General features: G+C 41.1%; 1 protein-coding gene across 2 annotated transcripts in view; it reads left to right on the forward strand.

Moving 5' to 3' along the window:
* The first annotated feature begins 548 nt into the window (after positions 1-548).
* Positions 549-22,918, forward strand: part of LOC132988121 (transcription factor COE1-A-like) — an 82,417-nt gene continuing 60,047 nt past the window's right edge. For both annotated transcript variants that reach the window (XM_061055274.1, XM_061055275.1), the window contains exons 1-6: positions 549-688; positions 1,382-1,538; positions 2,288-2,351; positions 3,736-3,791; positions 11,401-11,474; positions 16,066-16,134. In XM_061055274.1, coding sequence (XP_060911257.1) covers positions 558-688; positions 1,382-1,538; positions 2,288-2,351; positions 3,736-3,791; positions 11,401-11,474; positions 16,066-16,134 — 551 coding nt within the window. In that variant the 5' untranslated portion in view covers positions 549-557. The remainder of the gene's footprint in view (positions 689-1,381; positions 1,539-2,287; positions 2,352-3,735; positions 3,792-11,400; positions 11,475-16,065; positions 16,135-22,918) is intronic.

Below are 22,918 nucleotides of genomic sequence, written 5' to 3' on the forward strand. Positions count from 1 at the left end.
GACAGAGTCCTCCTGGGAAGAGTCACAGGGCGTTTTTTCCTCAGAGAGGGAGCAGAGCGCCGAGAGGAAGCAGCGCTGCTCCGGACACCACAGAAACCCATCACGTCCCGGAGCACAAAGTTGAGGGAGGAAGAGAGAGAGAGCAAAGCGCGAAAAGAGGAAAAACAGAAGTCAGAAAATTATGACATCTGATCCGGATGCGAGTTGATCTCTTTTTATTCTGTTTGACAGTTTGAACTGTGGATCTCTGCGGAGCGACTTTAAACGCATCTTTCTGGGTCTGTTGGCGTCCTGCATTCTCCCTGAACGATTCTATCCGCCTTTAAAGAATTTTGAATCTTGGATTCTACTTTCCCGATATGATCTCCTCTCATTTTTAGGCACTTCCACTCCCCAGGACCATATTCAGAGGACTAAACAGATACCTGCTTGGTTTCTTGTGACGCGCAAGCAGAGAGTGCAACCACGTTGCTTCTTTTAAATCGGACCTAAGGATCCAAAGGGGAGCAAGTGCACATCCAGTCGGGAGAAGACCGAGAGTCTACGGAGGTTTGTTCATGTTTGGGATCCAGGAGAGCATCCAGAGAAGCGGCAGCAGCCTGAAGGAGGAGCCGCTGGGAGGAATGAACACTGTCCGGAGCTGGATGCAGGGGGGCGGCGTGCTGGACGCCAACACAGCCGCCCAGAGGTGAGCTCTGCTCAGGGTGAAGGAAACAATCAGATTTTGTTTTGTCAGGACCCTGCAGAAGTCTTTAAGGTCCAGACGGAACTGCTGTCCGGGGGAGAAATCTGGATTGATTACTATGATAGTTTATGTTTGAGGTCAGGATAGAGCTCCAAAACATTTCAAATAGTCAGTATGCTCTATAGATAACGAATTTAACTTTTAAAAACAGCACGTGTGCCATTTTAAGCACACGAAACGTGCATCAAACTGACTGAGGTTAAATTGAATGAAATCAAAACACATTAAAAATGCTGATTCTTTGAGTGTAAGTGAGTAAAAATGATCAGTGTTTCCCCTTTCTAAACACACATGGTTGTATATTAGGGCATTTTCCCCTTTGGTTTACTAAGTGTGAGATAGCCTATTTAAAGGTGGAGAAACCATGACCTCCTGTCACAGACCAATCGTCAATAAAAGCCCCATTAAACTCAAACAAATTGAATTAATTAAAGAATGGATTAGAAACGACACCCTCATGAAAATATAGTCTAACTAAGAAATGTAGGCTATCTATTACCAAGTTAAAGAAATAAAATATGCCTAGGCTGCTTTTTACAGATCATGATATTATTTGCTTCCACCTTTACAAAATCCTAATTTCCTCTGTCCTACACCATACCTAACACCGACTTGTCCTCGTCTGTGTGTCCGCAGTGGAGTGGGTCTGGCCCGGGCTCACTTTGAGAAGCAGCCGCCCTCAAACCTCCGCAAGTCCAACTTCTTCCACTTCGTCCTGGCTCTGTACGACCGGCAGGGCCAGCCGGTGGAGATCGAGAGGACCAACTTCGTGGACTTCATCGAGAAAGAAAAAGTGGGTGCACAAGAGATCATTTCAAATGTATATTTTCTAAGAGCCCGATTATTCTATTGTTGTCTGTTAATGCCGTGTTGTATTTCTAGTACTGTCACAACTTAAACATTAGCAAAAACAATTAAATAAAAGATTCCCCTCATTTATTATCATTTTGTTATTAGGCCTATTATTATCATTATTTTTTATATTATTTTTATTATTATTATTATTATGAAATACATAGGCCTACATCTGAAACAATTTTTACACAAACTGTTAACTCTAACAAATCTTCCTTTGATCATTTTTGTGACTGGTACAAATAATCAAACCTCATCGCGTATTGCGTCGGTCAAATACATTTAATTTACAGCTCATCACCACAACCACTTGTTTTATATAAACAGCGGCCGGCCCTCCTCATCAATTATGACTCCTTTTAAATGAGATAGGCCTACATAGCGGGACGATTCAGTGCTGGATTTATTCGCCCTGCAAACATAACCAGTGATTACAGAGAAATTAAAAAGCCACAATAACATTATGATTGCACGTGGTGATGTTGTGTGCGCTGTGAACATTAATCACGTGTTTATTTATTGCCTGACCGCTGTGAATGACTCTATAAGTTTAAAGTGCAGAAAATGTACGTTTATCGATTTACCTAAAATTTCAATAAATCTGTTTGTGTGTGTGTGTGTGTGTGTGTGTGTGTGTGTGTGTGTGTTTGTGCGGGTGTGTGTGCGTATGTGTGTGTGTGTGTTAAGGAGTCGAGCGGAGAAAAGACCAATAACGGGATTCATTACCGGCTGCAGCTTCTGTACAGTAACGGTGAGTAAGGACTCACACACACACACACACACACACACACACACACACACACACACACACACACACACACACACACACACACACACACACACACACTTATACAGATTTGACCACGTTAGTGTGATTGGCTGTTGTCTCCTGCAATCATCAGAATTTACACTCAGGAAGCAGCTTATATATTTTTTTTAAATCATATTTAATGAGCAGAAATGTGGAGCGGATTGGCAACAGGCCGCCATACTTTTTTTTTTACGTCATACAAACTGCACTGTTATATTTTCAAACTGTCATTTCACCAATTGCTGGGAAAAAATGTCACCATTTGAGAGCAGCTGTTGCAGATGATTTGTGCAAAAACTCATGGCGTCATTCCTGTCACTGTCCGTGAATGAGTTAGTCCAGACTGCAGCGGGCTGTGTGTGTGTGTCTGTTTGCATGTTGTAGTGGTGGCTGTGGATTGTGGTTTTTTTCGGGCCTATCAGCAGGGGAACAACAGAAACTGGCAGGAAACTCACAGCTGCAGCCTCTGAGGTTGAGACATGTGGGCATTCAATTTGTTAACTGCCATTATTGATTTTTATATCACTTGCATGTATGAGCGGATGTAGCAAAGCCTTTTTCGATGCTATTAACTGTAAGGTTCAGGCATTAAACATCACACATTAAACCCTTTAATGGACGTCTAATGGGTTCACAGTTTTCTAGAACAGAGGGTCAGGGGTGTAAAAATAGACTGTGTCACATGTTGTATAATTACAAAGTCCTTTGTAATATCTCATTGAAACAGACTTGACTCAGAATTACAACCTAAAAAAACAAAACGATGCTGAGAAAGTTTATTTTAATAATTAGAACTTATGGCTTCATTTTACGAAACCCAGACACACACTGGCCTCTCCTGAGGTGACCAAACCTTTGACTTGTGATCCTTTTAAATAAAGCTATCCATAAAGTAAATATAAATGTACAAACATGAAATCCAGAAAATAATAATTAACTATGCAAATGAAGTTGCAGCTCTTATAGTCTTATAGTCTGTTTGCATGTTTGAGCAGCTGCTTTGATAATGTGCTTGTGTTTTTTGGACCAATTCATATTTTTCAAGCTGAAAGAAATAAAATTATTAACAAGATTTCACACAAAAAAGTTTTTCCCATACCATATATATCTAATTCCCCCATGGGAATTAATAAAGTACTCTTTCTGTCTGTATGATTTATAGATGTGACCTCTTTAATTTAAAAGCTTCCTGACGTGCAGAACCGTAGTGTAAAAATCACATTTCTATCTTTACTGAAATTAGCATTTTTTAAACTATTTTGTATTCTGTTATGCTTTGTTAAAATCTTTGTGAATTTTTTTCTTGTCTTCTGCATTCAAACAGGCATCAGAACAGAACAGGACTTTTACGTTCGACTCATAGACTCCATGACTAAACAGGTAAACACACATTTTCACACACACATACACACACACACACACACACACACACACACAAGCACACGCACGCACGCACACACACACACAATCTCTCTCTTTCTCATAGAGGTCTGTCACCTCTCCTGTTACCTCCCTGACAATGAGCTGCTCCACTGATCCGCCTGTACCCTGCCGCCTTCCTCTCTCTGCATGTACTTTCACACACAAAAACATTTATGTGTGTTGTGTGTGGGTGTGATCCTGTGGGTGGGTGTCTATGATGTGTGTCTGTGTATGCGTGGGTGGGTGGGGGCACACACACAGCGTATGGCTCCGGGCGTTCTCACATGCACTTCTTCTCTCGCTGTGATTAGAGCGAGGAGGCAGCGAGGAACAGGGGCACAACGCTGCTACTGCTCACACAAGCAAGTGGGAAAGATATAACGGCACCTCTGGGATTTGGTCTGCCGAGCAGCAAGCGTTTTCTGATCAGATCCAATTTTTCTGTTAATTTTTTTGTGCTATTGTTGATATGACGCTTTATGGGGGAGAGAGAGAGAGAGTTAGAGAAGGAGAGGGAAGATCACGTTTAGTGTTTGTGCTTTATGTTTCTCAGGTAAACAGTTAAGAGTGAGGGCTGATTTTGAATGTTTTGCACAAGAAACCGAGTTTTGATGATTAACTGGGTGAAGTCTTGTGTGTGTGTGTGTGTGTATGTGTGTGTGTGTGCGTGTGTGCGTGTGTGTGTGTGTGTGTGTGTGTGTGTGTGTGTGTGTGTGTGTGTGTCTGGTTTGTGTGTATATGATAGTTTGAGGAGCCAAGAAGCCATGCTATGATCTGAATATGTGCTAATGTGACTGCAGGCCCGGATAGAGTCTCACATTTCTGCTTCCACGCTGCACCACATGCTGCGTATGTGTGTGTATTTGGCTGGCCTAAGGGACCACACTGTTTACTAGTAACGCTCTTAAGCTACGGTGGGTGACAGCCAGCTACACACACATACACATTCACATGGAATAATGTGGACTCTGCAGTATAAATTGGAGAGAAAAAAGACATTGGATTTGACCATGCAAACACACTCACACTCAATCACAAAAACAAAAGGCAATGGTTGCCGCTGTCTAAGGAAAATTAAATCTTTGTTCACTCTTTCACCTACATAAGAGATCATTTCAATTTGTAAAGAGACAGTCATATTTCCTAAAGAGGATGTATGCAGGTGTGTGCTGCACCTGTGGACATCTTCCTGTGCTGGTCTGTACATGTGTGTGTAGTAGTTGATTTAGTAGGTGTGAGAGAGAGTTATCGGGAGAGAGGTATACATAATGGAATGGGATACAGTACAGGTATCTGTTGCTGATGTATATGCATTAGGCACTAAGGCAATGTTTAACACGGAGGAATAATCTGTGTGTGAGTGTGTATGAATGTGTTACTCCCAGTGGTAAAGGAGTGGAACAGTAACAGGTGGTCAGACCAAAACAGTCGTGTGGTTTGCTTAGTTGGTGATGTCATGGTCGCTTTCTCTATCCACACACACACACTCAAACGTGCACACACACACACACACACGCGCGCACACACACACACACACACACACACACACATAATCACAATCGCAATCACTCCGGTCTAGGCTCCTGTTGTCTTTCTGAACAAGTTTGCATCAGTTCTCATTGAATATTACATTTTAAAAAAGAGGGGCTTCTGTACGTAATTGAGGTGAATAGGAGAATGGTGATTCTATTTTGACAGGGTTTTTTTTACATCAAAATACAAAACTGCATCTTTTTAATAAAGCATCAACAACATGAAGAATAACAATGTGAGGCTGATACGAACACTATGATCTCAAACTAAACACTTTAATACTGAATCTAATGAAATTGACTGACTTAACTGAGGAGTGATCAAAAGTGAGAGACAAATTGTCAAGTTTTGAAATTGTGGATTTGGTGCCAATGAGGAGAACCTTGGTTGTGTCACTGTTTAATTTCAGGAAGTTGCAGGAGAACCAGGATTTGATTTCCTGTAGGCAACCAGAAAGGGAAGTAGGCGGAAGGGAGGAGGTGGGTTTGGTGGACAGGTAGAGCTGGGAGTCATCCGCGTAGCAATGGATCTGGATGTTAAATTTACGGGAAAAAATGGCACAGAGTAAGGAGATAGATGATGAACAGAAGGGGGCCCAGGAGAGAACCCTGAGGAACACCGGTAGTGACTGGAAATGACTGGGATTTGAAGATTTTGAGTTGAATGAACTGAGTGTGACCAGATAGATAGGATGTAAACCATTGTAAGGGTGTGTCAGTGATTCCACTGGAGGCTAGTCTATCAAGGAGTATGTTATGAGAGATGGTGTTGAAGGCCGCACTCAGATCAAGGAGGATGGTTAAAAGTCCGGAGTCAGCTGCCATGAGTAGGTTGTTAGTGAAGTAAGATTCCAAGTGCAGAACAGACTGGGGTCGCAACAATAGTCTACCTTGTACCTGTTAGAAAGATGATCCCCCAAACTCCAAAGACAGGCCGAGGTAAGGATAAGAAAGGACACGTGAAATTTTTGTTATACACTCATTGCTGCACCTATAACCTTCATGGCTCATTAACAATATTCTAATTCTATTAAGTGACAATAAATTCTCTTTGTAAAAAAAAGAAAAAGAAAAGAAACCCATGACCATTTAAATAAGTATGAAAATGCTTTTTTTTATTTGTGTATTGTGTTGAACATATAACTGGGTCTCATATCACTGACTGTCTATTTCAAAGCTGCGATTGTGATTTTTCTGCCTACGCTGACGTTTGGTACCTAAAGCTGCCACCTCGGTCTGACATTCTGCTACTTCTGTGCTTCTACCTGTCTGCGTGTTTCTGTTCTGAGAGGGCCGCTGTATTTGAGTTGAACGTAGGAGGAGAAGGAGGAAGAGAGCGCCTCCTATAATCTTCTGAAGCAGTTTTAGGCGAGTGGTTTATCACGACTCTGTCCCGCAGAATAAAGCGTCTGTCAATGCAGCCCCGTTGGATCACTCGCTTGCTCGTCGACCTGACACTAACACAGGAGGAAGTGTGTTCCCTCGCTTAACGGTTCCTTGTTTACACGCCGCGCATGTCACGCTACTTCAAAGGTGGAGGAGCGAGTGGTGGAGTTGCTGCATGAAAGGCCTGGTGAGGAGGAGAGAGGGAGGAGACAGAGGAGGGAAAAAAAGCACATGGAAGATAAGAGCAGAGCAGGAAAGGTGACAGTGTGAAGGAGAAGCAGAGACAAACATAGGCCTGGATGGTAGAGGAAGTTACTCACGCAGGATCCTGTGACAGGCGATGGTGAAAATATTTTCAGATTCGTCTTTGGGTAGCTGCAGATTTCTCAATTACCATGAAATCCGAGTGATATTTAAAACCAAAGAGATCAGCTAAGTGTAATTATTCTGAGGTTAGCAACTTTTATGGTTGACTGTGTTTTTTTTTTTTTAGCAGCCATGATGTTGAAATAGGAACCCTTGAAGTCCGAACAGGGCTAAAACAAGGAAAGGACTGTCAGATTCTGGAGGTGTGGTTTCTGTTTTTAGTATGAGTACTATTGACTAATCATGTATCATCATGCTAAAGTTTATGCAGTAACCCAATCTGTGCTAATGACATTCCATTGGCAATTATCTGACGATGACATGTATAGCAGCTAAAAATCTGTCTGATCAAAGTCTTCAACTTGAGTGAACAACTTGCTTGACGCTGTACAGTGAAAGCCAATCAGCGTTAAGGTTTCCTAACTTCCTGAACAAACAAGCTTTTTCTTAAAACTGTTTTCTTCTCTTGAGGACAGACCTGACAGAAATATAATTTTTTACTTTTTATGAATTTGGATCATGATGTTATTATTTTGTCAGACTTGTGACCCATTAACTGGAAGAACATTTGGTTTCTTCTCAGTCATATACCACTTAAGTAAAGCCCAAGTGTGACTTAAAAAACTGAGACTCACTAGAAACAGATGAACTGTAGTCATTGGCAATCAACTCTTTCTGGTAATGTTGGTATGAGGACATGTTCTTTACAGCACAACCAAACTGTCCCTTTTCATAGTTAATTGAGAGAGTGAATGCATGTGTGTGTCGAGTCAGTCATTATATCAGAACTATGAATCTGAACACTTTTGTTTTGTTTCACCGAACGTAACGAAAAAGAAAACCGATAAATTCACTGACCTGTTTGTGAATTTTGGAGGGACACTCAGGTTCAGAACCTGATTCTGTTACAAAAAGATAAATGCACTCACCTTGCCCTGAGCAGGTATGTTTTTGTTATGTGTGTGTGTGAGTGTGAGAGAGAGAGAGAGAGAGAGAGAGAAATAGGGAGAGAACAAAGCAAAAGTGCACAAAAAGGAGCGAGGACGAGGGCAGTTGAGATGGCATTGATGCATGATTGTCCAGCGAGGAAACAAGTTCAGAGGAAGTTGTCTGACCCTCTCTCTTCTCACAATGAGCAGCTCAAACACAGACATACCTGTTCTTTATTGCTATGTTTTCCTGCTGCTTCCCACACTTGCTTTCATGAAGCCATTATTCACTACTTTAATAAATTAGAGAGAGATCAGCAAAACAGTCTCAAATGTTGTGTCTGTTGGAGGATTGTCAGTACTGTGTTAACAGGAGCTTCTTTGCTTTGGCTGCACTGAAATATTTTCAGTTATGATATTTGTCTAAGGATGAATTTGCCTCCCTGTTGGCTACCAGCGCACACACACACACACACACACCCTCCTCCACCATTACATCTGGCACTTTGTACATCTTCTTTGAAAGATATGGCTTTTTAAATATCAGCACCAGCTCTGTCTACCTGTAGCTGCACTCTCTGCTTTGAAGTTACATTATTTTTGTATTATATTTCACGGCTGACTGAGCATGCACAAACCCGGAGTCCTGGCCCCCTGCAGGCTCCAGGCTCAGGTGTCGATTTATTTCCTGCAGAGGTTTTTCAATCTGAATATACGCCCATGCATGGAAAATCATAACTGACAAGGGCCCCTGGGCCCTGAGACAAGTGGGGGTCTCCAATTCCAGAAAACACAGAGGGTCATGAGAAAACTAGCTGTTAGCATGAAATGCTTCAAGCTACCACATTATTGTATCAGTGCTCCTGGAGAGTAACTGCTTGCTATAAGCGCTGCAACACTCCAAGCTAGTTTTCTTGTGACAAACAAATTAAGAGGCTCAGTTGTCATGGCTTGGTTCATGCACCGCTTGGCCCAGCTGGAACACATAGGTCAGGTTTATTCATTAGTCACCTCAGTTTTGTTGCATCATCTGCCAGCCTTCACTCTGCTAAAGGACATTTATTTACCAACTCATGGTGGTAGTCTGGGTAGTCTGAACCCCGGCTGAAGACGATGAGAGAGGACAGAGAAACGTTTTCACTGCTCCTTCAGAAAAAGTGAGCTTGACACTCAGTGAGACTTTCTGCAGTTTGGATCGACAGATCAAACAGACTGGAATAGACCAAAGACTGTTAGGCAGGTGTATAGATTGATAGATGGCTAAGCAGTTTGTGGCTCTGCTTTTGCTTTATTTTGAGCCTTCTTACCAAAAGTGAAGACACAATTATGAAGCAGAAAACATGGTGACTGCTCTTACAGTATAAAACCGGATTCTTTGAGTAGATGAAGTCTTGTTTTGTTTTGTTTTGACTTTGTGTGTTGGGAAGGTTGTGACATAAATCCAGCCCATAGACAGTGTGTGTATGTGAGTGTACATGGTTTTGAGGTGTCACTGCTGCAACTTTGTGTTTTTGGAGCTGAAGTGGAAACTTTGGACAGTGATTCTCTGCCTGTGATGCTAATGGAAGAAAATGAACGCTGCAAAACTCAAATAGGAAAAAAAAAACTAGAGACCCAACACCACTTTGATTTCCAACAGAGCACTGCTGAAATGACTGTAGTCATTTCCTATCAGCTGTAGAGTGCAGTGGTTTGAAAACATGCAAATAAGTTTTGATGCACCTGTGCACTAATGCAGAACATGAGGTTTGACTGACGGTGCTTCGTTGCATCTTACAAGATTGTGAATGATCTGCTGTTGTTTAATATGAAGTAACTCAAATAGCTTGCGATATATTTGTTTGATTTGAACCATTTTCATGAAAAGACCAACAAAAGAAAAATCAATTGATCGTGCTTACAAGTTGTCTTTGTGTTGTCAAAGCCTGATGAAACATATTTCTCTGTGCCACAATTATATATAAAACATTCCCCATCCCCTATCCTATTTACTGAGGATAGTCTTTGTTTTTTAAAGTTTGCAACATAGGGCTGGTTATTGGCAAGGACCTCACAATAGGATACGTAACATGAAGCATGGATAATGACACCAGACATATTGCACAATACTTTACAATACTCTTATTAAGAGAATACAGCTTCCTGTGTTATTGAGTCAAAAGCATTTATGTCAAAATTTTATTTGAATGTATTATAACAGGGGAATTTCATCTTCAATACTTTACTTTATTAGTTACTAATACAAATCATGTATTAATTCCTGATTCAATACCATGGCAACAAAAATATAAACCCTGTGCACCCAAAATTGTGAACTTTCTTGTTGTTCATTCGCAGCCTGCAGACAATGCTGGTAGAGAAAGAGCCACTGAATATACACACTCACTTATTTTAAATACTGTTTACACCAACAAAAGTCTCGACGAGGAGGATTTCAAAATAGGAGACCTAGCCTATTGTAACATATTCTATTTCAATTATTACTCATGATCCAGTAGTGTGGGGTCTGCACAGCTCCTGGCCTCAGTTCTTTCCTCATGTTGCTGTGTTTGGAACACTTCTGTGTCAGTCATTGTGCAGAACTCTAGAGCTCACAACAAAGACTCTGCAGGTCGGGACTAAATAAAAACGAGTCACTGTCTGTCTCCTGTGTACTCTGTTGGTCTCTAGCACACACTGACGTAACTTGTGCATCTTAATGAGACGCCGAAAGGATTTCACAAAACGTCTGTATTTGGCGACCTGTTATTTTGTACCGTCGCGAGTACTGTGTACTGTAGAACGAACAAACAAAATCTAGCTTCATCTCTCAGGTTTGTGTGGAGCTGTAGGCATGTTCATTAGTGTGTTGTTGAGTAACTGCTGTACAACGATAAAATAATGTCTCACTACTTTGTTTCAAGGAGCCAGCCCACTTGCTTAATAGCGACATCTACAGGAGGTCTTTATGATTACATACATTTACGGGAAACAAAAGGACTTCCTTATCCATTTAATGGATTAATGGATCAATATGAGGAGTGGATCTATATCGTAATCGTGGAAAAAAAATATTGCATTACTTTGATGTATTGACTTTTTTTGCTTAGCCCTATTTTGCAACGTTGTATTTAAATAACAATAGCATCAAGATAATTGTACTTGTAAGACTTTGGATTTTACCAAGTCTATTTTCAGCCTAACTGAGAATACTTTTTTTTTGTGACCTGAATCCATAATCTGTTAGGAAGGAGGAAACTTTAAACTGACAACCTGTCAAAACTGGACCAGGCTAATTGCTGGAATTAAGTCCTGTTTGTATTCCTGTGTGCTCTCTGAGTCATTCTGTATTTTCTCTTCTGTCTACCTCCACAGCCCATCATTTATGAAGGCCAAGACAAGAACCCTGAGATGTGCAGAGTGCTACTCACACACGAGATCATGTGCAGGTAAAGAATCAGTGCATCAAATCTAGTTCTTCCTACTGCTCTACTTTATTCGTCTCACCGTCTGCAAACAATCACTCCAGCTTCTCCTTTACTCTCCTCTACTCTCATCTTCTTCTTTTTTTGTCTGCAGCTTACTTGCAAAAAGTTCTCACCCATCACCTCTCTGTACTCAATACAATTCTTATTTTGTCACTCTCATTAACCTCCCCACACACATACACACCCAGATCCACGCACATGTATCCATATCTGTTGAGGAAGATGAGTTTCTTAGCTTTCAGAGTCGTTGCTTTAATTATAAGCTAAAGATGAATTTCTTACTGGAAGTAGGTTGGATGAAAGAGCTCTATTTATAGAGGCATTTTACCAACCTATCCTATACAATGGAAAACACAGTGTGTGTGGATGCATCCTCAGTATGTTAGCTTGTGTGTGAGAGACGCCTGGTTAATTAGGACACAGAGAAACTCATTAGTCAATCTGAACCCTCCTGTTGTTTCATAGCTAACAAATGGGCCTTTCTGCACAATCTGACTATAAAATATAGGCAGGGTCTCTTTCACACACACACACACACACACACACACACACACACACACACACACACACACACACACACACACACACACACACAGAAACCACACACACACACAAACACATTAGACACAAAGGAGTATGCATATGCACGCTCCCTCGTGCACTCCACAGTTATAAAAATTCAAATTTAGCACATGAATTAAGTTGTTCTTATTCCCTGACCTTGTCACTGAACAACTTTAAGTGTTACAATATAAATTGGGGTTCATCTATATGCACAAGCAGGGACTTTAGCAGTGAAACCAGGAACACTAATATTTTATTCTATACATGCTGCTGAATAATATTCCTCCTGCTGAAGGGGTTTCCAAGAGAACACATTGAAATTCTGATAAGATTTACAGGGAATTTCTAAATGAATAGTATTTGGCAAACTAAATATATGGTAAGATATTGCTGTTTATCATGCAGGACGTGGACAATAATAAACAGTTTGTATTAAATGTACCAAATTACCTGAACTGCTGGTAAAGTCTCCAGTGTTTCAACATTTCCAGACAGTACGACATTGAAAACATTGCTCGTCTGGAGCAGCAGCTGAGGTCAGAGTTACGGCCGTTTCCTTGTGTTCTCACATGCTGATTCTGCAGGGGGGTCTCACACACACAACACACATACATGTAACACACGCACAAAGAGCGCAGGGCGTCCATTAATCAGTGTGGCTCATTGTCACAGTGCTGCTATTAGCCATATGCTCGCAGCCAATCTGCCAGAGCACAGACCTGCGACGCAAACCTGTTTGGATCCCTGCCACCAACACATGAGAAGTTTTGCTCGTGCTTGGACAAAAGTGACCAATGTCATGTTTAGAAATCTTATATTTAACCCCACTGGTGGGTTAAATTTATGTAACGGAAGTTTTGTTTCTCAAACAGTTTAGCTTGAAAATGAAAGATTTATTCCTCGTTGTTTATGTATCATCTTGTTCCAGTTCTATTGGAGCTTCATGTTTGATAGTTCGGTGGAATATGGAAAAACCTCAATGCTTTTTCATTCTGTTTCGTTGGAAGTATTTCAGATGTCTGTGCATACATTTTTTAAGACATTTTATTTAATTACAGACAATTTAAGCTGCCATATTTGGTTTCTTTTTCAACTTTTGGACCCTCAATCTACCAAAATAGATTTAGAGAACATTCTGTCTGTTGAACAAATGTTTGGCTAAAGACATTTGGAATGATAGGCCAGCAGTGTTTTAAAATGGTTAAAAGATGCACATGAGAAACCTTAGCAAATATTGAACTTGCAGTAAGCACTTCTTTAAAATTCAATTTAGATTTTATAAGAAACTGCTGGATAGTTCTCTTTGGCAGTAAGATAATAATAAAGATAATAACTTAGCTAATAAAGAGCATTTTTTAAATTCTGACTCACTCAAAGAAGGACAATAACTGGCTTCAACTGAGAGAGTTCGTACGACACTCAAATGTCCAGATGAGACAGATATAAATGGAATTTTGTTGGTTATCAAGATAATCATGAGAACAGGTGGTGGATGGAGAGCTTATATTCTCAATGTTACAAAAACATGATATTTAGTGAAGTCAGGCTGTGGGATAGGATGTGTATGTTTAAAGTATATATGCACAGTGTGTGTTTATTTGAGGTGGGACAAAAGATTGTCCTGAACACATTATCCTAACTTTTACAATGATATAAATTATACAATTATTAAATCGCTGATGCAAATTCTCAATATTGTTAATATATAATTTTAAAAATCTTTCTAAACAGATCTCCCTGCCGATGTGACTAACTGTGTCACTACTTGAGGACTCTTCACAGCGACACTTTGTTACAGAAGTTACATTTTCACAGTTTGAACAAGTGAAAATGCTCTGTTCAGTTCATGCTGTTGTGACTCTATTGTTTCAAAGTGGGTGTGCAGGCTGTGTATGGTGTGTGTATTGGAGGAGGAGGGGTGTGTGAGCACATGATTAGATCACCAGGATCCATAGCAATAAGTGCTACATTACCCCATCCTGCCCCTTCCTTTTTCCCTCCCCCCTTCCCCCTCCATTTATAACATCCTCCACTCTGCTCTCCTTCCCCTCTTCCTGCACTGTCCTCCCCTTAATCTCTGCTCCTCATCTGCTAACCCCCCTCCTCACCCCTTATCTCCCGTCCACCTCTCAGACCTATCATTGGTGCTGCGATGGTCCCACAAAGTGACCCAGTTCATAGAGCTGCAGACAGGATGTGACAGAGAGTAGAGAGCGAGGAGTTAGATAGTAGAGACAATGTGTGAGGTGTAACGTATCAGCTTCTTTCTTTCCACCTCTGCCATCTGTGACGCTGAGAAACCTGAGACTTCTCCCCTTCCTCTTCTTCCCACCCAAACCCCCCCCCCCCCCTTGTTTTAGCTTTCCCTCCCACGCTCACCCTTTCACTCTTCTCCTGCTTACACCTTTATTCATAATTGATGAACGCAGGAAAGCTTTGACAGTTTCATTCTACAGATGTGTGAATTGTGGTGCACATGCCAGCTTTTTTTTTTTTCTTTCTTGTGTGAGTGTGTGTTTGTGTGTGTCCCACCCACTCCTCCTCTGTGCCTCAGGCCTCTTCAATCCTCCTCCCCCCTGCGCCTCACCTGTTCATCAGTACAATTAGGATTGACTGGAAGTTTTCTCATAGTGTTCCAAACGTGATGCATGGCAAGTCTGCACTCAAAATAATCAATATGAGCCTGTAGAGGTTCAGATCCATAGGACGTGTTGCTGCGGATTTCAAACAATAACAGTTTCAGGGATATTGTCTGTCTCCTGTGTTATTGCAGGATGTTGTGTTTAACTTTTTTTCCCGCTTTTGTCTCTTTATAATGAATGACCCTTTTTTTCTATTTTGCTCCCAGTATCTAATAATCATGAATTTGGTCAAGTGTTGTACCTCCAATATATCTTAAATGACATGATAACATAATTAATCTTTGTGATAAATGAACTAGTTTCACTATAAATCAATTCTTCCTCCTACTCCAAACAAGTGTACACATGAAGTGACACTCTTCTGCCATCGTGGATTTATTTTCTTTCCCTGGAAACCTTATTTTTTAGAGTTATGATGAAGAACTGATTTTATATGATGACTGCAAACAGAAAAATTGTGATGAGAGAAAAATTTAGGTTAACTCGGCGTTAGCACAAAATAAAAAAAGAGTTGTGACAAAATGATCCATCCCTGCAGAAAGACATCAGTGAAGCAATTATGCGCACAGTATAGAAGTGTTCAAAATAAGAGGGATTTCACGGTTCAGTTTTAGAAAGAAAGGCCTTTTTATGTGAAGTAAATCATAGTGGAACTCATTATTGGCAGACATACAACTTCAGGTATTGGAACTGGTGTGAGGAAGGACAACATCAGCAAATCTCCAGACTTTTTCTGGCACCTGCAAGGGACGGTTTGGATTCGAGGTGCACTTTATGCTGGGAAAAGTGAAAGTGGAAAAGGCTGTTAATGTGTATGTGTTCATAACTTGCCCAGGAAATTTGTTTTGGCTTGCAGCAACAAGCAGTGCAGTGCAACAAGAGTGCACAGTGCTGAAGTGCAAATTATTAACAAAAAAACCTTTTTTGAGTGAGATATGAAAAATCATTCAAATGAGAGGTCAGGACTTTGTCTACAATTTGGTGACAAATCTGTTTTAATAACTCACATGTGCTAAAATGGTTAAGCTCCTCAAATGGCTTGTCCCACTAAAAGTGTTCTTTCTTACACTTCCTGCTTCACACTCACTTTCCATGTCATGTCATGAACATCTCTTTTTATCTGTGCTGTCAGTGTAGACCTGGATGGTGCTGCAGAGTTTCCTTTTCGGTCTGTTTTAAACAGATTTGATCAGTTTTCTGTGCATTTGGTGTTAGGTTGAAAACATTGGAGACATACAGTATCATGCTGAAACACTCCCATTGTAACACACTGTTGTAATATACTGTAAGTCTGAGTGGTTTTTTTTGTACTCAAACTTCTTCTATACTGTCTCCTTTTCCTGCAGTCGATGCTGTGACAAGAAGAGCTGCGGAAACCGTAATGAGACACCTTCAGACCCCGTTATCATCGACAGGTACTGCCTCTCACTCTCTCTGTCGTTCTCTCTCTTTTAAACACACACACACACACACACACACACACACACACACACACACACACACACACACACACACACACACACACACACACACACACACACACACTGAAGGAGTTGACCTGTTTGAATGGCTGCGTATGACAGGATGTTTGTGTGTTTTGATGATCAGCTGTCGCTCCTGAAATAGAAGCCCCTCAGATAGAAGTGATGGCTTTTGATGGAAGACAGAGTGAGACTGAATATTTGAGTGAAACAGCAGGACTCATGGTGGTACTGAACCGGTAAAGTACAGGACTGATTGATTCAATCTAGCTACTCAATCACTGGCCTATGCTGGGGGTGCATAAAGGCAAATCAGCTCCTGCACCTGCAAAACTGTAAGATTCAGACACATGTGCAGGTTAGATCGTCTACAGACTTCAGTGAACAGACGCTGCTCAGATGAGTGTACGTGTCCGCTATGTATCACAAACTACAGAGCTGTTTACTAGCAGAAGCTGTCTGTCGTTTCTGCTCTTACCTTTTTTTCCTACCTGCATGTCTGTCTCTCTGGTTCTTTCTTCCATCTCTCTGTCTGCCTGTCTCTCTGTAGATGAGGAGGACTGAAGTTATCCCTCCCTTACCTCCCCCTCCTCCTTCTCCTCCTCCTCCTCCTCCTTTCTCCCTTTCTGTATCCCTGCAGCAGCAGCGGCAGCACAGAAAAATGGGTCATGAGCAAAGAAAAAAGTGACAGAGACAAACTGAAATGAGATCCATCCTCATTTCAATCTGATTTCTCCTTGGCAATTGTTTTAACCCTTTGTTGCAGGTTTTCCTGTGTGAAAGTCTGTGTGAGTGTTTGGAAGAAAAACTCTCAGGGACTCCATTGAAGGAGTGAAGGAGAGCTGATTCTTATCACTCTCGCTGTCACCACATAATGAGAGAGCCCAGTAATCATTCTTTAGTTGTTACCAGAGGAAGGTTAAAAAAAGACACCTTAACTCCCAGTCCAAAAGTATCAAATAACGTAGATTTTGATGGAAATGGACAGAGCTTTATTTGGACTTTTATCAGACAATGCCTTGACTTATAAGGTGTAACTATCAGAGCAAGGTTGGGGTGATTGTAATTTTTCTTTTCATAACTTCAGTGATAACACAGTTTGGGGTGGAAGTTATTGCAGCTTTTTACTTACCAAATGTAAAAAACATGAATTCATTTTTTTAGGATAGGATAGTGCAATAAGATACAGTATTCTGTTGTATACAGTGTATTGTATAGAATAGAGTATAAGATAATAATTATATAATATAATAATCCAATAATCCAATATAATATAATTATAGAGTAACTGTCTTATGGCATGTTGGAGTTGTTTTATTATCGTACTTTATATAAAAATATTGGTAAATTTCAGCATAGAAAAATTGCAAATGAACTTCGGCTTGTAAAACGCTTTTCTATTCTTCTGTCCACTCCAAGCGCTTTTACACTCCATGTCCCGTTCACCAGTTCACTCCACATTCACACACTGATGGCAGAGGCTGCTAAGTGACCACATAGTCAAGTTGTTGCTCGTGGGAGCAATTTGGGGCTCAGCGACTTGTCCATGGACACTTTCAAACCCCCAACCTTCCTGTTGAAATACGTTTGACTTTGCCACTGAGCAACAGCTGACCAGTTGTATATTTAAAGTTAAACACAACTCCACAGCAATGATATTTTAAGTTGTATGTGTGTGTGTGTGTGTGTGTGTGTGTGTGTGTGTGTGTGTGTGTGTGTGTGTGTGTGTGTGTGTGTGTGTGTGTGTGTGTGCTCAGGACATTATAGCATCTTTACACCACAGGACCATTCTTCTGTTTTTGTCGGCTATCTCAGCTTACACCCGTTATTCATTTCCCTGGAAGGTGTGTGTGTATCTGCGCATGTTTAAACGTGTGAGTGGATGGGTAGTTTTGACTTGTGTTGGGTCACTGGGAGAATTAGTGCTGTCTGTAAGCTGTAAACAAAATCGAAGAGATAAGTGTGTAACCAGACTGTATGGAGCATTCATGTTTGGGGACTATAAGTGTGTATGTTTGTTTTTTTATGGCTCGAGGAAAAGAGTAGAGTGAATTATGGGAGATGTCAGCGAACTTGGTCAGGATGGAATGTCAAGGTTACCGTGGATACCGTGGGATACTTCCTGTAGCCCCCTCCTCTCAGAGTAACATCTGGAGCTCTGCAGTCAGGCCCAACATGTAGAGAGAAAGAGAAAAAATAAGAGCTTTAATCATGCATGTCTCTGCTTCTATACAGACAACATTTTTGAAGTCCAACTCAAATCACATATGTAGTCATCCTTCTTTCATTCAAATGCTGAGGTATTCTAAATTATGATTTACATTAATATGAACGGCTGTAGAGGAGGCATTAGCACCTAGCTAACATTGTGAACCTAGCTCAGAGCACTGAGATGCTGAAGCCAAGCTTAAGTTTCTACAGGGATTATGATGCCCTCTGTTCCTATAACTCAGTTTGTTAGATTGATAGTAAGATCAATTTGATACAAAACTCAGTTTGACAGACAAAGATTATAACTTTTACTGTTTTGCTGAGTCATGTGTGTACAATGACACAGAAAAGGAGAACAATGATTGGACTGGAAAAACATGAGTCAACTTTTCCATTTTTTTTATTTGAGGGCAGCCATGTAGCCTTCTATAAAGGATTATATTCCCAAAGTGGTACTTATTTATTCATAAAGTGGTAGTTATTTATCTTAGCTCACAGAAAACTAGTGCTAATTCAGCGTGTTGCAATAGTAGCAAATAACAGCTGGAAGAAGTCAGTTTGACTGAAGTCAGTGAGGTATCAAGCTCTTGTAACTACAGTTTTGTCTCCCATTGTATGTTTGAAGCACCTGCACCGAAGAGCTTTGAATCAATGACACAAGCTGTGGCTCAGTTCAAAGACTGCATCCTCTGAAGGTCACAGCTTTGTACACCACGAACATCAAACTAAGCGTTGTTAAATAAGACGGTCTGGTCTATGGTAGGATTTCCTCTTTGCGTCACCAACCAGGACAGCTGCAGAAGAAATGACACAACACAATAATCATGGGAACAATTTCACTTCCAAGAATCAAGCTGTTAAAGACTTAAAATTAGTTGTGTAATGTGACTGTATAGTCAAATTATGCAGCCAATAGGAATGCAGGAAAATGCCCTTTCATCAATGCACTCCTGAACATTTCCACAATACTTCAGGACGGTGTACCCCTTCACATTTTCAAAAGTTACCATTTTACACATGACCCCCACAGTGGAAGATTCTACCTGTCAGACGGGAGGTAGGGGGCTTTCAGGAGGCAAGACGGGACGTGAAAATGATGCCGCAGAAGTCACAGTGTAATATTAACAACTAACCCGAGATTTGTAGATAAAGTAACATACATCTCAAAGTGTGAAAAAGGGTATTCATCACAACATGCAGACATTCGGGATTCAGCACCTGTGTCCCGACACAATATGCAACTTCATGCACGTTACCTACTCTTATTGATGTTTGTCATTAGAAGTTGAAACGGAGGGAATACAAACAGTAGCGTGAGAATAACCACAGTGCAGAGTAAACTGAACCAATACAAATCTTGTTACAGATTTCTCTTTAAGGGATGCTGCTCTTTCCATTAGCATGTACTTTCCTCCTGTAAAAACATCAAATTAAGAAAAAAACAAGTTGACCCTAAAATGCCACACATTGCAATGCTATCTAAAAAGTGATGCTCCCAGTGTTTATGGTGCTTTAACAACCTCAAACACATTTCAGGCTTCTGCAGTTATCGTTGCATTTAAACAGAAAAAAGTGTTTGTGTGTGATTGACAGCTCATTCCATTGTGTCAGTGAGGATATCAGTCCTTGTGTGCACTTGTATGTGTATGTCTGTGACTGACACCCAGCTGCCTGTGTGTGTGTGTGTGTGTGTGTATGTATCAATGTGTGAGTGTGTGTGGCCCAGTTAATCCGTGTTGTAGCACAGTGAGTGTCCCGCCGCCTCCCAGGGTTAATATAGGGTTAACGACATGCAACGATATCCTATCATACGCCTGCTTGACTCCTAAAGAGCCACATCCACTCTACTCCTCATTCGTGTGTGTCTCTCTCTCTCTGTGTGTGTGTGTGTGTGTGTGTGTGTGTGTGTGTGTGTGTGTGTGTTTGCGCCTTTTAGTTTAGCCTCTTTGTATCTCCTACTGTCTTTTTTTCCCTGAATCGCTCAACATCTTTTGCTCTTTTTCTTTTATTCCTCCTACATTTCAACTTTCCCCATCCTTCATCTCTCTCTTTCCCCCTCGTTCTCCCCCTTTGGCTCTCTCCTACTCCCTGCCTCTTATTCCCTCCCATTTTCTCTTCTTTCCTCCCTTTTTTCGTATTTTACTTTGTTTTACTCTCCGTGGCCCTGAGGGGTAACCTACCTCACTGCTCAGTTCGCTGCCTATTTAGACTTGAACGATTGGCTTAATAGGCTCAGTGTGTGTGTGACTGTGTGTGCAGAGTCTCCGGTAGTGTGTGCACAAGGCTTAGATCGGTGTCATGACTTGGGGAAGGTGGTTTCAAAGTGTCTGATTATTGTGCGTGTGTGTGTGTGTTTGTGTGTGTATTTGTGTGTGTGGGGGGTTATGGGTACCAGTGGTTGCCCTCTCGAAGTCTAAAGGGGCCCACATAAGCCTGAGGGGTTTAAGGGGTTCCCCTAGTGTGTGTGTGTGTGTGTGTGTGTGTGTGTGTGTGTGTGTGTGTGTGTGTGTGTGTGTGTGTGTGTGTGTGTGTGTGTGTGTGCGTGTGTGTGTGTGTGTGTGTGTGTGTAGGTATAGGGTTAAGAGGGTCATGGCTTGAGGAAGACATGATGGGAGAGAGAGGAATGAGGAAGGAATGGAAATAAATGAATTAGAGGGAAAAAGGAGGTAAGGAGAGTAGAGTGAGCAAAGGGAGAGAGGGAGGGAGAATGGGTAGGGAGTCTTGTCTAGGCAGACTGGGGAGTGAAAAGAGGTGAGGTGGAGCAGAGCACGGTTTGTTTCTGGGGATAAGAGCTTCAGTCTGGGGAGTCCTGTCAATCAAAGAGCGCCGGTCGGGGGAGGAGGGGGTGCTGTCAATCAGCTGGAGTAGGAGGAGGAGGAGGGAGGGGGGAAGAAAAGCGATGAAGGGAGCTGGGGGATCTTCTAAACGATCTCTTCATCTTTTTTGCCTTTGTCTTTCCCTCTCTCTCTCTCTCCCCCCACCCTCTCTCTCCTTCTCTCTCTCTCCCCCACCCCACCCCACCCTTCACTCCCTCTCTCTCTGTCTCTCTCTCTCTCTCTCTCTCTCTCTCTTGTCCTACTTACCAAAATATCTCTGCCAACCTGGTCTGTCACTGTTCGCTCAACTGTCACCGTCTGACGCACACACTCTCACTCACTTATCTAAAATAGATAGTGAGATAATCTGCCTTCTTTCTTGACCTGTCCTCGTCTCTCTTCTCCTTCTCTGCCCTCCTTTCTCTTAGCCCCACCCATCCTATTACATTTAAATGTGCTCTGTATAATGATACGCTAAATACAGAAAAGCCTTCACTACATTTAGACTCATTATGACCACCATGTAACTTGGATTTAAAAAACTTGAATCTTTCAAAAACAAAGAAGGTAATGAACAAAAAAAGCTTTCTTCCCATCGATCTGGAACACCTACACCTCTAACCCTTTTGTTGTTGTTGTTGTTGTTTGTTTGGTTTAGCTTGTTGAGTTAGCCTCTTTTTCCTTCAAAGCTATAATACAATTTACATCCTAAATCTCCTTTCCTGATTTGTGTAATGTGATACACTATAAACAATGTATTACTTACAGTAATGCATATATACGGATTGATCCCCCAGTTTTCAATCCCACTAGGCCTGTAACAATGTTTGTATTTTCAACTAGGGCTGGGAAATATATCGAGTTTTAAGATATATCGATATATTTTCAAACAAGATATAGGGTAAGACAATATCGTTAATATCGATATAGTTTATGTTGCATTAAAATAACGTTATAGAGGTGCCAGTTCACCTTTTTCTCATCTCACTGATGATGACTGACTGTCTGTCCCTCTTAACCCTGCTCCTCCTCTCTCTCTCTTTTATTGTATTTAACATTTTTATTTTATAATATTACTTTTTAAATTCACAAACAGGTAGTTTATTTTTCCATGTGTTTTCACTGTTAATAAAATACATATCGAGATATATATCGAGTATCGCAATTCAGCTAAACAATATTAAGATATGAGTTTTGGTCCATATCGCCCAGCCCTATGTTCAACCTGAATTGTCACTGAGTGGAGAGAAAAACAAGCAGTCACACATTGCTTGTAACTGTCTGCTAACTGATATTAAACAAAAAAAAAATGAAGCAGCAAAACACAACAAGAGTAATATACTGTTGCAAAATGACACAGCAGAACTAGAAGACCAATATTTGAATCTAATCGTGTACAGTGGTTATGAAAAAACGGACAACTTTCTCATCAGCCTTAATGCACTTTGTGTTGAGAGCTAAAGAGCAAATGGTCGCATGCTAAACTCTAACTATGATATAGAGTTTACACAATTACTTCAGAAACCAAGAGGTGATGTCACTGAGAGTACGTTGTTGTTTTTTTGATACAGTCTATGGTGTGGACCCCACTTTTTCAAAGACTTTCACCTGAAGAAGACCCCTCGGTCGAAACATGATTTCGGTTTTTGGGCTATTGAGGAAGGGGGGCTTTTCGTGTTCTTGTTGCTATT

This window comes from Labrus mixtus, chromosome 14, assembly GCF_963584025.1.
Source record: "Labrus mixtus chromosome 14, fLabMix1.1, whole genome shotgun sequence".
In the NCBI taxonomy this organism is placed as follows: Eukaryota; Metazoa; Chordata; class Actinopteri; order Labriformes; family Labridae; genus Labrus; species Labrus mixtus.